At 36.4% G+C, this 14,206-nt stretch overlaps 1 protein-coding gene across 4 annotated transcripts in view; it reads right to left on the bottom strand.

The window, feature by feature from the left end:
- LOC112188271 (midasin) overlaps window positions 1-11,880 on the bottom strand; it is a 33,756-nt gene extending 21,876 nt beyond the window's left edge. For all 4 annotated transcript variants that reach the window (XM_040514569.1, XM_024327360.2, XM_040514570.1 and 1 more), the window contains exons 1-20: window positions 11,406-11,880; window positions 11,003-11,322; window positions 9,913-9,997; window positions 8,678-8,955; window positions 7,786-7,983; window positions 7,433-7,632; window positions 6,574-6,683; window positions 6,378-6,497; window positions 5,341-5,419; window positions 4,141-4,263; window positions 3,967-4,066; window positions 3,795-3,891; window positions 3,580-3,714; window positions 3,441-3,488; window positions 3,155-3,331; window positions 2,924-3,049; window positions 1,041-2,840; window positions 610-659; window positions 325-520; window positions 49-153 (exon numbers count right to left, since the gene is read on the bottom strand). In XM_040514569.1, the coding sequence (XP_040370503.1) occupies window positions 49-153; window positions 325-520; window positions 610-659; window positions 1,041-2,840; window positions 2,924-3,049; window positions 3,155-3,331; window positions 3,441-3,488; window positions 3,580-3,714; window positions 3,795-3,891; window positions 3,967-4,066; window positions 4,141-4,263; window positions 5,341-5,419; window positions 6,378-6,497; window positions 6,574-6,683; window positions 7,433-7,632; window positions 7,786-7,983; window positions 8,678-8,955; window positions 9,913-9,997; window positions 11,003-11,322; window positions 11,406-11,504 (4,446 nt within the window). In that variant the 5' untranslated portion in view covers window positions 11,505-11,880. The remainder of the gene's footprint in view (window positions 1-48; window positions 154-324; window positions 521-609; window positions 660-1,040; window positions 2,841-2,923; window positions 3,050-3,154; window positions 3,332-3,440; window positions 3,489-3,579; window positions 3,715-3,794; window positions 3,892-3,966; window positions 4,067-4,140; window positions 4,264-5,340; window positions 5,420-6,377; window positions 6,498-6,573; window positions 6,684-7,432; window positions 7,633-7,785; window positions 7,984-8,677; window positions 8,956-9,912; window positions 9,998-11,002; window positions 11,323-11,405) is intronic.
- Between the last annotated feature and the right edge of the window lie 2,326 nt (window positions 11,881-14,206).

Genomic DNA, 14,206 nt, shown 5'->3' with positions numbered 1-14,206 from the left:
TTCCATACAGATGCTGTAGAACAGAAAACAACTAATTAAGATGCTTACATGGTCCAGATGGAAGCGTTTCGACACTTCTGCAGTCATTAGTTCTTCAATTCCTTCCTTAAAATCTGACATCAGTCTTGATCTATCTCGAATAGGATAAAACCCCTGAAATAAGTTCATTAACTACCAGTCCAATTTCTAGAAGAATAAAAATGAGATGCTTTACAAAACACTAAGCATCATCAATCGGAAAAAAAAAAAACACACTAAGCATCTACAGAATACCAAATAGGAATTAAAATTAAGCCACAAACAGAATATAAAATAATAACCTACCCCAAGAAAATCAGAAGTCTCTGAGTACTGATGACAGTTCAAAATGTGCAATTTCGAACGTAAAATAATACTCAGTAACTGACAGACAGTTGTCTTTCCAGCCCCTGTTTCACCAACAAGAAGTACAGGCTCCTTCACTCTATAGCAACGGTCCACAAGAAAGTACAATCTCCGCATACTATTCGTCCAACTAACACTACATCGTACATAATTACTAGTGTGAGTGCAAACAATATTCATAAAACAATCAGAAGCACTAGCACTACATAAAATATGAGCACATACTTGAGACTCTCTGGTAGTTCAGGACAATTAGGCAAGTCAGGAACATGCCCCTGCAATGAAAATAAATAAATAAGAACAAGATTTCACAAATATTCAATATAATACAATTTGTGATATTTCAAACAAAGTATCTAAGCAATAGTGATTTTCTCCAGGACACAAAAAAAAAAAAAACAAACAAACAAGGGATTTGAAATTTCTTCCAACAACATAATAAACTGCAAGTCCAGTGAAATAAATCCATTTCAAGTTAATGTGAGATTGACAAGTGACCAAACGTGATAATACACCAATGATACAGTGCATGTTAACTTGAAAATAAAATTCAAATGCAAGTTTAAACATAAGAAAAACAAGCAATACCCAAAAGAACCTCAAAGCAGGAATGCCCCAAAGACAAACATAAACATAAAGGAGAAGAAAGATGGTACCTGACTATAAAGGTCAGCAAGGTTCACACGGAAGGTTGCCTCCAGAACTTTTTTAACAACACATTTCTCACCTTCATCCCGCAACCTCTCTGCCAGAAGATAATAACCATCTCGGACCAGATCCTCTGGCTTGCCCCCAAGTTCTATGTAACGATCAGCCCAGCGGAACAAATCACGCGGAGTAATAAACCCATGCTTCCCAGCAAAAACGTTGCTTGTCTGCCTCTTCTCTTGCAATTTCTTCATCACAGCAACCATATTCTTTGCCACATTTGGAGATATTCCAGGTGGCCGCCTCTCTAAGATTGTGCTCAACTCAGAATCAGGAATTTCATCTACATGGATCTCTACAAAACGATTGCGGAAAGCCCGAGAAAGCATTTTACGCCCCCCATAAAGACCAGGTGGATTCTGCGTAGCAAAAAGCATAAAATTGGGATGTGCATGAATACTTTCTTGCAGCTCAGGCACAAAAAGCTCCCTGTTATCGTCCAATAATCGATTTAATGCTTCCAGCACATCAGATGGAGCCAAGTTAAGCTCATCTAGAACAATCCAATCACCATTTCGTACAGCTTTTACCAACGCACCTTCCTGGAATACGAGGTTCCCAGAAGTATCAACTACATAGGAACCAAGATATTCCTGCAAATCTGTGTGTTCATGGTTATTTATGCGTACAAAATTATGATTCGTTACTGCAGCAAGATACCGCACAAGGCTAGTTTTGCCACTGGATGTAGGCCCCTGCAAGAGAACAGGATACTTCTGATTTTTTGTCCAAATAGCACGAGCCAAATTCCTGAGATGCTCCTCAACACTTGCAGTTATAATGTACCTCTTTTTAAACTCATCAGAGTTCTCTCCAATGGTGTAGCATTTGGACAAGTAACGATCATATGATACTCTCTTCGGAGTCTTCTTCTCCAACAAATTTTCTAAGATCACTTTTTCCATGGCTACAGCACTACTTCTATCCAATAAAGTGAGAAAAAACATACAGAACCCATCATATATTGCTTTTTCAAATCCAAAATATCTTTCAGCCTCCTCTGCATATTTTAAAGCACGGTACAGAGACCTTAAACTATATTGCGGTTTCTGATTAGCTCCATCCTGCAGCTTTTCTTCAGATAGTTTCTTCGCAGTCTTATAAAAATACACAATCTTCTTTACTAAGTCCTCTTTCGATTTTAGGTCTCCAAAAGTCTCCTTAACAAATCTTTCCAGATCTTTATCATCTAAAACCTCATCAACAAAGTACTCTGTAAATCTGCTCCTTAGAGATAAGGGCAAATCCCGCTTTCCAGCATCAGTAGCAGGATTCATACAGGCAAATACCCGGAAGTTAGGGTGTCGTTCTATATAACTAATATCCCCTCTTTCTGCTAAGCAGAGTGACCCGTGCTCTCCTTCAAGAACACCCATAATCCTCTGCAAGGTCTCCGGAGGGGCCAAATTCACCTCATCAAGCAAAACCCACTCACCATTTTTCATTGCAGTTATAAAAGCTCCTTCTACAAATGAAAATATCATTCCATGAACATTCTCCAGGTTGAATTTAAAGTTTTCCCATGCCTTGATTTCTTCATCAGTCCGAGGTTTCACCCGTTTCCGCTTTTTAAGAGACTCAGATCTTGTCTCTTCGACTGACTCAATTGTTTCCTTTTTTACCAACTCCATTCTTTCCTTCGCAGACTTCCGGAAGTGATCAACAGCCTTTGTTAAGATTTTTCTCACCTTTTTCCAATCTTTTCTGTAAAGATCCTCGTGTAAACGCATAAGAAATTTATTGTTATTCTGCATATGAGCATAAACAACATAAGTTATCAGAAGACTGTAACAAACAAGCAGTAGCAAAGAATGTTTGGATTAAATAATACCTCCACAGGAAATGATTTCTTGAATAGATTCTCAAACTCCTTACACAAGAGAGGGTACACAGAACTTTCATCCACGGGTTTATATCCCCCTAATAAGTCAGTAACATCACTTTGCTGACTTAAGTTCTGAAACAAATATATTCACATTAAACTTACTTCAAAGGATACGCCTATAAATAAGGTATTGACCACAGATTAGAGAGAAACAGTGAGGGGGACTAGTGATAGTACCAAAACTGTTAGTTTCTGATCAAGCCTCCCAGCCAGGTCCTGAACAAGTGTAGTCTTCCCAGTCCCAGTTTCCCCAACCAGGAGAACAGGCTCATTCCACTTTACTGATGAAGCTAGTCTCTCGAGTAAACAAATGGACCTATCTAAATCAATAAAAGACTTCCTTTTGCCACATAACTGCAAGCGTACATAGAAATATCAAACCTAACTCCATGTTCGACGTTTTACATCTTATCAAAATAAATAAATAAAACAACGTAGACAAGGTGAAGAGCTCAGGACTAACAGTGCTCTGAGGGTGACGGAAGCAAACTCTTAATTCTGAGAGTAATTCCTGCAATACAGTTCAAATTATGAGAAACTGATGATGCCACCAAATTATAAACTAAGTTTAATGCGATCTAAGTTTTGAAATTAACTTAGACCTGGAGTTTGTGTTTGTTAGAAGGATACAAGGTCTCTGAATAATCTGATGGCACTTCCCATAACCTGCCGATCTCTTTCATTATAGTTAAGCGACTTTTCGTAGATGTTGAGAAAGCAGCAAATATGGCCACAGCCTAAGATCACAAGACAATGTTCACAATATGCAGCAAAGAATATATAAGGATAAAAGGGAAAGAAGGCATTCAAGTATCACCTCCTCATAGATGCGTACTCTCGCATCACAATCCAAATTATCTCCATAAAAGCTTAATTTCAGCCCTTCTATGCGCTTGCACCATTTGAGGAGATCCCTGTCATTAAATTTAGTGAAAGATCCCTAAAAATCCACAGAAACTAAACAAAAACCAGAGTCCAACTCCACTTACCTTGAAGAGAATCTACTTGGGTAACTAACAGAAGCAGAGTTCCCGGGTTGATATCCACCAATTTGGTGTAATATGACAGAGTTGACACTTCCAAGTGTTTCTGGAACAGACACTAGTCAGCAGTTTGTAAATTCATGTAATACGAAACAATTTCCAACATGGTATAGAGCAAACCTGTGAGCTTGACAGAGAGAGACCCTAAACTTGGATAACACGCTTTCAATATCGTTTGCAAGTCATCAATAGTTGAAGGTGCAACCATCACTCTCCTCCAAACAGCAGAAAGTGAACTCCCACCTGCCGCAAAGAGTTTGACGTGAACTAATGAACTGAAATATAAAATATCACTTGTTCTAACGTGTAAATGCCGTTCAACACTACCCCATCTTTGATTACAATGGTTGACAACGTAAGATTTTTTGTATTTAAAAAGGCAAAAAATTACTAATAGTCACTGTGTTTTGACCTGTTTGATGCTTAACTCACTGATATTTTTAAAATATCACTTAACTCACTCACACTTAACATTATCTTACACTTAACTCAATGTCGTTAAATTTTCCGTTAGAAGCCGTTAAAATTGAGGGTATATTTGACACTTAAAAATATATTTCCAACTTTGACAAAAAAAAAATCTAAGCTTATTAAGTATTTTTTTTCAATTTTTTTGTTTCTGAAATTTCTAATAGAAAAGGCTTTTTTTTTTAAATTGAAATATAATTTGAAAAAAATATGTCATTTTTTCTTCAGAAAAAAAATATCAAGTTAGAAATGCCTTTTTTTAGTGTTTAGACAAATATACCCTCAATTTTAACGGCTTCTTACAATAATATTAACGTGAGCTAAGTGCAAGACTGATTTAAAAGTGAGTGAGTTAAATGATATTGTTGAAAATACAATGAGTTAAGTGTCGAACGGGTCATACCTCGGTGACCATTTGTGATATTTTCCCATTTAATAAGAAAACAAAATCAAAACAAATAGAACAGTTCAAGCTGTGAACATGAAGTCCAATAAAAAAAAAATTTAGGAAAAAAAAAAGGAAACCTATCCTAGAACAGCTAGGCTTCCACATCTAGACAAAGAGAACTAAACAACTAGGTAACTCTTCCAACACAACTGCATTTCAGTCTGGCAAAATTAGGAAGAAATACAATCAACAAAAATTTAAGACCAAAAACAAAAAATTTCAAAACTTCCACTAAACCTCTCTACAGAGCCAGAAAAGATTACCTGTATACTCTGTTTTCCAATTAACTTATGCAAATTAAGCCATAAAAGTTCCAAGACCAAATAATAGATCAAGAACTAAATGACATTATAGTGCTATGTACAATTATTAAGCCTTGGGACAAAAAGAAATAGGTCACCAACCTTCTGCGATGGAAGATACATCAAGATTTGAAGTTGAAATTGTCGAAAAAAGTCGAAAACTTTCTGCCACCCTAATCTCCTGCAAATGTCCCAGAAATACTTCAAGAACATTTAAAGGCTAGAATAGAAATGCAAGTTTGCACTGATGAAGAAACCACTTTCACCGCACATAAATAAATACATAATACTCGCAACATAGATCAAAACAAAAAATAAAGGAAATCAGGGACAGCAACCAGGAAAAAAAATAAAAATAAAAAACAAGTACCGAAGCAACTATTTCCTCCAGGCCTTTCCATTTCTCTTTTTATAGGTCAATGAGTAAAATAAGAGGATAGAAGATATGTAGAGGGTATAATACAGAAACATAGACTCACCGACCAAATGTTGATATCAATAGAACTATAAGAAAAATGCTTATTTATATCAAACCTTTTCATAAAGGAAATGTCAGGGATATTATTGATAATTTAGACTCCGACCAAAAAAATAAATTTAAATTTTCAGTCATCTAAATTATGACATCTGTCAACTAAACAGATAGACAGAGACTAGATTTTGCAAAAGAATGTAAAGAGCTTGTTTACGGTCCAAGGTAAAATGTCAATTGTGGGTGTCTAACAAACATCGCTGGGATTGTTGCTTGATTTTTGCATTACCTGTTACTCTACTTGTTCAGTTGGTTAAGAAGAAAAGTTTCACAGATTTCTGAACTTCTCCAGAGCTATGGAATCAGTTAAAAGTTTTTTATCAAAAAGAAAACAAAGTGTTCCAGTCCCGATGTTGTTTCACTGATCTACGGTCTATGCACCTCAAAAAACTCATTCAAATCCGTTGGGTGGCTGGCATACTCATAGCAGATCTATTGTGGGATCCCATAAACTTACTCGAACTTAATGATACAAGCATCCTCTGACTATGACTTAATTAGTTTCCTATGATCCTTGAACTAAGGCTCAGTAATAATACTGATTACTACTTGACAATAAGAGTAGATTTGTTTTACTGGAGTTAGCAATACAAGAAAGCAGAAAAACCTGTCCATGCCCTGTTGCAAACGAGCGTGCACCATCCAGTAAGGGTGATAAGATAGAATGCACATCAGATGGTGCTTTGTCTATATCCTCAAAGACAACCCAATACCCCATAGAAACAGCCTGCAATAAGGAGAATTTGAGGTTAGAGAATACTTGTATGCACAAAAAGAAATGTATATGAAAAAGGTTTACAAACCTGGGTAAGTGACCCCTGCTGCCATCGAAATTCGCCAGGTTTTTCAGTACAGACATAACTACCGATGAGTGTTCTACCATCAATTTGATCATCCATGTGAATTGATAAAACTGCAATACAGAGAGCAGATACCAGTCACACAAGAAAATAGAACCACTAGCATGAAACTAGAAACACTGCCGCAAAGAAAAGACTAGACATAGCTAAAGAGCATGAAAGTAGAAACTGGAATTCAGATTTAAAGAACATGAAACTAGAAACACTAGCCATACATAAATCACTGAATTCATAGCTAATGCACGTTCAACACTACCCAAGGACTCTTAAGGCATAAGCAGAAATTTATGTCCAACATTTCTAGACCACTTATTTATGCTTGCTGTATCTCAATAGGATGCCTATTACTTTTGTAGTGCCAATGTTAACAAAATACAAAAATTTCACCATGGGCAGTATCATTTTCTTTTTATCTCATCATCTGTTTTGTTCGATAGCAATCCCAAGTCTTCATGCATCAAGCCAAATTCTGGATTCTCACTTTCACTATAGAAAAAGTTCAAACAGAGAGATGTTCCAGCTTTTGTGCCAAACACAATATCCTTGAGGATATTGCGTCTGCAAATGAGTTTCTGCTTTTACAAAAATAGCAACACAGACTAGTTAAGATTCTACTTTTAACAGTTCAAGGTGCACCATTCAATAGAAAACCATTACTTAATGGGGTTTCTCTTGCCCATGACCTAAATCAGTTTTAAAAATAATCGTTATGCATTCCATACTCCATCCTAAAGTACTGTAAAGTTACTAGTGTAAATTTTGGTTTACAAGATCTGATACTAGAATATCAACTTGCATATACCATGATTGCCACTGTCCTGGGACAACTTGCTGATGAGAGCAGATTTCCCGCTGCCGGTGGGACCATAAAGAAGAACGGGCCACCTTTGACTCACAGCTAAGAGCATCATCTCATAACTTTTCTTCACAGCTGATGTCAAGACAAATGGATTTGCACCTGATATATCATTGGGCAGAGGATTTGCAGCTGATCTCTCATTCCTAAGCATACAAATAAAATTTATGCAACGTGAGAAACCAAAGACCAAAGAACAGCTGTGAATGAATGTGTGTGTGAGGGAGAGAGAGACATAGCAGAGTTCTTAGTGGATAATATTTCATGTTCTAGCAAAAGAGAACAACCATGTAGCTCACCTTTGTCGCTTAATTTGTGGCTGAATTCCGTAACACTGTGATGAAGGAATAGGCATTGTATTAAGGCTACTAGGCTGCAAACAGCTTCTCTGATGGTAATCAATGCTCTCATTCTGTGACTCCGATTCCTCTCCATTGAATAAATCAACATACAAGCCCGCATCCTCCAACGAGACATCCCGACAAAACTCTTTCCACCTAGAATAATGAAATAAAGATAAATATTGGCATAACAACCATAGATAATTAAGTTTTTTCATCTTGCGAGGTGGGGTTGGGGGTGGTTGAACTTCAAACTTCATCCAACATTGTGAACAAATGGCAGTAGATAACAACTATTAAAATAGCAGTCCCTATTTCTTTCTTGTTTCTCGGATTTGGAAATTGATGGTCCCTCCTAAAGGCGTCAAGGTTTGGCTGGAGGATATTAGGTTAGTCAACACATGCGATCTTGTGCAAAGGAGGACTTTTGTGTCTCTTTTACTTCATCGATGGGGAGAAAAATGGAAATTATGCATTTCTCCATTGTTCTTATTGGAAGTTGATTAGGGAGACTTCGCTGCATTATTCCAGAAAGGTGCTATGAGCTTTTGGGCACATGTTTCCAGCTTTAGGAACGAAGTTTTTGATGGAGCAGAGCAAACAAATTTTGAGGTTTATGAGGGGGTGGCAATAAAACTGATTAGGGATCAAGTGATGCTCGGGCTTTTTAGGCACTATTTTATCGTTCTATTACAATCAACCTGTTAATGGTTGTGAAGTAAGGCTAGCTTCTGGTGTGTTCTAATTGCTAGTCTTTTGTGTTTTTTCTCAGCTCTAGGTTGTGGAGTCCTCATTCACTCCTTTGTATCGCTCTCTACATTTAACTATTTCAAAGTGAACAAAAACCAACCTCAATAAACATGAAAATGCATCCTCATCTCCAATACCCAAATTTGAAATTGCTTTATCGCTGAGCTTAAGAATAAGCAACACTATCTGCAGTCCACACCATCTTATGTCTGTGATAACCTCCACAATATCTGGAGTACTGCAGCGCAGATCAAGATTTGCATAATGGCTAACAAGTTCCAAGAAACAGGCCAAGTCCCAAACTTCAGAAAATTTATTATATTCCGTTAAAAGGAGGCGGTAAGAAATCCGTACTGCATACAATACACCAGTTCCAACCTACAAAAATAAGACGTGAAATAAGATAAATTGATAAATGTGGACCAATCAGCTGACAAATGCCAAAGGTCACCAAAATGTAACTATGTGTTGCTTCCACTTCTCCCCACTCACTGAAGAGCTATCTTTTTTTTGTTTTCATGAGAAGGTGAAGTTCAAAAACAGAACACTTGTGACAGAACACTCTCCAAGTATGCGAAGAAAATTCTACATTACTGCAAGGCTAGCGCATTGAAGCTAAGGCACATATAATTTATTCATTTCAGAAAAGGCATGTTCAAGTATATTTTGAACATCTATGACGAAAATGTTTTTGAGGTTTTGATATACATTTTGGAGCATTTTGGTGGGAATCTTTTTCAACCATTTTTTCACCACAAAAACATTCCATCAGGTTTGAACCATTATTATGTATTTCCAGTCTTCATTTTTACAACAATTGAGAAAAAGTTTCTGCAATATTCTGCTACCATAAGGTCAAACTAATTCTAAAAACACAAGAAAAGCATATGAAATAAGACAAAAGTGGAAGCAGCATCAAAAAGATTATGTAGTGATATCATTTGGGGCAAATATACCAACAATGATTATTTGGAAGAGGGAATAGCATATACAACAAGTTTAGCCAATATATAATGTTGAACCTATAAGTGAAAATGTATATCTAGTGCGTCAATGTGAAAGTGCTGCCTAATCATCCAATCTCCATATTATTGAAAAATAAAACAGCAAGTACAAAAATGAGTAATAACCCCAGTAGAGACTGGCACAATTTGTACAAAATTATAGACAATAAAAAAGCTGAACCAAAATATATGCAATTGGAAATTAGAAGGAAAAAAAAATAACAATAAATAGATCAACTCTTTCTTAAATTTATTTATTGGTCTTAGAAGGCAGCAAGGAAGACATAGATTTCCATATTTACAGAAACACTTGCTAGAAAATTTTACATACCTCAAAAGAGAGATCAGAAGTTTTTGGCCTCTTCAAAATGCGCTCAAATGGAGGTGGAGCAAATTTGAAATAACTTTCTACAGACCTGCAAAAATGGGAAAATAGTAGACGGAACACATGATACAACTTCTACAGTTAAACTTCCAACATCAACCTGATAGCACATCTAAACATTTTCCAAATACCAAGAGAAAGTTGCATCTACGTACAACAATAGTTTAAAGAAAATGCTCAAGAATTAGTTTCTAAAGCTATATTCCTTTATGTCAAAAAAACAAATGAAGCAGGGTAATGACAAAATGAGTTGACAGAAGATAAATAATAAACTAAAAAGTTTCACAAATCAATAATTTATGCTTTTGGTCATAAAGATTACTGAGATTTTAACTTATATTTTCTTGTTACGCTGAAGGAGTGATATCCTTGTGGATTACGAGTCAAGTTCCTTATATGATTACTAGCATCAGCTTAGACAGCTGAGGGAGAAAATAATCATAGAGGAGAGCCCAAAATCCATCCCTTATCCACTAGCCTTTCGAGGGAGGTTGCAGGGGGAAAGTAGTTGCTCCTGCAAAATTTTGGACCTTTGGCTTTAGCAATTTTGGACCATTTTTGCATCGGCAACCGTGGTCCACAATCTTAGAGTCCAAGCCCCAATATATTGCCCAACAACCAATAACAAACCATATTTCACCTTTTAAGTTACATTTTAAAGCTGAGACACACACAGCTATGAAAGTATTCTATACAACACTTCTCTTTCATCCTAAGCAGTGGCCATGACTACAAAAAGCTACAGAAACAGACTCTGTTCCATAATAGGTAGGTTCTGCCCAAATAATCATTCGGATATTTATAAAGTTTATGTTCCTAAGAAAGCAACTAGCTTCATTCCTCAGATCACTATTCATTTATATTTGATATCTAAGTTAATCTAGATATGTTTATGTTCCAATAATTTATCACTAAATAATACCTTGGGTAGTATATAAAATTACACACAAACACTCAAACAAGACACATATGCATGCACACAATACATAGATTATACATTATCATTAGGCTTAAACAGATAAACAGATGAACCTACCCCAACAAAAAAGGAGCCAAATCAAGGGCGCGACAGAAGGCCAAACAAGCATGCTCATGGAGATCCAATCCCCTCCCAGCTCTATTGTAGAACTCAATAACACTATACACTTCACTTAAATCTCTATCTTCCCCAAAACTTCCACCTCTCTTGTCGGTATTAGTCCCCAAATTGGGCACCAGCCGAAGCAACTCCACAGTTTTAACCACAACCTCCTCAGCTATAGGGCGAAAACATCCTGTCAGGGGAATAGTATAACTAGGATTCACAAACACCTCAACCAGAGCTTGCACCACTTCGTCTTCAGTAACTTTGTCTCCCTGCACAAAATTCATTCATATTCTAGTCAGTTTTTGTTCTTCAATTTCTTCAGCAACCAAACAATTGAGAAGGAAATGGTTACCTTTTTTGAGAGCCAATCGAATTTCGGAAACGATCGGAGCTTTGGGCAACGATCGAGTAACCTCTCCAGTGCAGAATCCAGGCTGAAACTCCCATCCATGGCGGCTTTGAAAACTCAATTGCAAAAGATGATTAAAACTATACTGGGTATATATATGTTAGTAGATACTCTATATATATAATCTCAAAACCAAAATCAAACCAAAACAAAATTGTATGAATGTAGTTCAGTGAAAATGGAGAAATTTCGTTTCCAAAAACACAAAGCCCGTTTTGTTTTTTTTTTTTCAAAGTACAAATGAATTTGACAAAACAGATTTTCCCAAAACTTTTGAAAACGATTTTCAATTGCAAAACTCGTAACCAGAAGACGAAGAGAAATTAGGGTTTTGGCGAGGAGATTTCTTTTGTTTTCTTTTTCGTGGAGGAAGGGTTTGGCCTGGAAGCTTGACGTTAGGGTTTATGTGATCCTTGGTTCAGCCTCTGAGGTTTTAGTTTTTTAGGGTTTAGGGGCAGAGGGGTTTTATAGAAGACAACCGGACACCGCTTAGCCAGGTGACATTCAATTAAATAATACCGGAAAACAAGAAAAAAGAAAAAACCCCAAAAGAAAATAATAAAATTTGGTCCAATCTATTTTTCATGTTTTTTTTTTTTTAAGAAACACGGCCGCTCTAGTTGGATATTTAAATTTAATATTTAGACCTTCATCTTTAACTTTGTCTAATCATAAGGGATGGAGCTAACATTTTCTTAAGTCTCTCTGATATTAGACATCTGGATCCAAGCTAGAGCTGTCAATTCCGACATGACCCGATAACATGACTCGAAACCCGCACGAAATAAAGCGAGTTGAACCTGCATAATTAAAAAGCGGGTCGGTAGCGGGTCAACCCGTCATGACCCATTTAATAAACGGGTCAGCCGCGGGTCAACCCACCAACACGAAATGAACCCATATAACCTGATTATGCTATCCTTCTTCTTTGAAATTTTGGAAGTTTGGAGTATTTGATCCTAGGATTGGACAATTTGAAATATTTTGCTTCATCATTATTGGATTTAATTATTTATGAATTATATATAATTATCTATATTCTTCGTCTTATGGAGTTTTTAGTGAATTTAATTAATTTATGCATTTTTTTAGTTAAATAGGTCGCAGTGTTAGCCTTTAAATGAGTCATTTTGTCCAACACGACACGATCTATTTATTAAATGGGTTAAGCGGGTTGGAAACGGGTAACCCGTTTAATAAATAGGTTGGGTTTGGGTTTAAATTTTTGACAAGATTAATAAATGAGTTGGGTTTGGGTTTGTCTCTTGTGACACGACATATACCTTGACCCGACACGAACCCAACCCGACACGACCCATTGACAGCCCTAATCCAAGCCTTCTAAAGTTTGAGTAATCTCTATGAGTTATTTTAAGATATTTTTAGTTGTTATTTGTACCACAAGTGTGTGCTGGCAGATTAAACTAGATGAATGATTTTTCCTTAGAATAGCGAGGTTGTTCTTGCTTGGTTAGGCTTGCTTTCCAGCGAGCGTCCCTTTAGACTTTAATGAGTTTAGTATTGGCTTAGATAGGTTTATCTAGTTTTACCGGATTTCTTATGCAAGTTCTGTTAGACTCTGGCCTGTTTTCATGGCTTTGATATATAATAACATCAAATCCTATTCAAAAAAAAAAACCTCGTCAATTTTTCTTTTTAATCTCAAAGTATATTCTCTTCTCAATCTCTCATGCTTGTTGAAATTTTCAATTAGTTATTGTTTCCGATCAAAATCCCTTCTAGGATCGTATGCCAACACGGCCATGTTCTGACACCCTTGGCCGGCTTCGATCTTTTGATGGAAGATTGCCCTTTGTTCTTTCTCAGATTGACTTTTGTCATTTTGTGAGTTGGATATGCAAGGGTAGTCATACCATCGACTACAGCATTCACTACACGGCAGCAATCCGTAGTGGTAAAACAGCGCTTGCGCTATTGCTATATTCCTATTTTCTTGTATTTTTGATGCAATTATTGTTTCTTTTTCTTTTTCAGAAAGTTTGTACCTTGAAATTATTTTTGATTATCAATAAAGTCTGACCTCCCTCAACTTAAAAAAAAAAAAAAAAAAAAAAAAAAAAAAAAACTTTTTTTTATTAATAGAAAATGAGAAATTTAGGTACTTTGTCCCCTCCGAGGTCTAGTAATATCTTATTCATCAATAATACAAATGGTTAGGGGTGCTTCATCCCCTACCTTTCCCTCAAAAAAAAAAAAAACCTCTAATTACTTAATACACACTCCTTACTCAAAACCACTGATTTAATTTTTTATTGTAATATTTTAATAAATACACAATTCAAAATACCTAAAACTCTTCTCAAAAATCATGAAATTGTTGTAGAGAAACTGAATTTGAGAGGAATTTGCTGTGTATTCTCATTGATAATAGGGGCCTCTATATATAGAGGATTACAATGCATAGAATCTCAATCATACAAGGAAAGTAATTCTACATTGACTAGGATTCTAGATCCTTCTAATTAAATCCTATTACCACTAGGTCAAGTAACCTAGAGTTTGGGCTAAACACAAATTAGGTTTTCCTTCAACACTCCCCCTTGTGTTGCCCAAACGCGGTGCTTCTCTCGTTGCCTCGTTAAAAACCTTGCCGAGTAACAAAAACCCAGTGGGACAAAAATAACCTCGGTCGAAGGGGAAAAAGAGCACAACACACCCTTCACGATTCGAGACGAACATGTAGACATCTCCCCCTGATGTCTGCACCTCCCCCTGATGACTAC

This window comes from Rosa chinensis, chromosome 2 (assembly GCF_002994745.2).
Source record: "Rosa chinensis cultivar Old Blush chromosome 2, RchiOBHm-V2, whole genome shotgun sequence".
In the NCBI taxonomy this organism is placed as follows: Eukaryota; Viridiplantae; Streptophyta; class Magnoliopsida; order Rosales; family Rosaceae; genus Rosa; species Rosa chinensis.
This window is presented reverse-complemented; position numbering and strand designations above follow the sequence as displayed.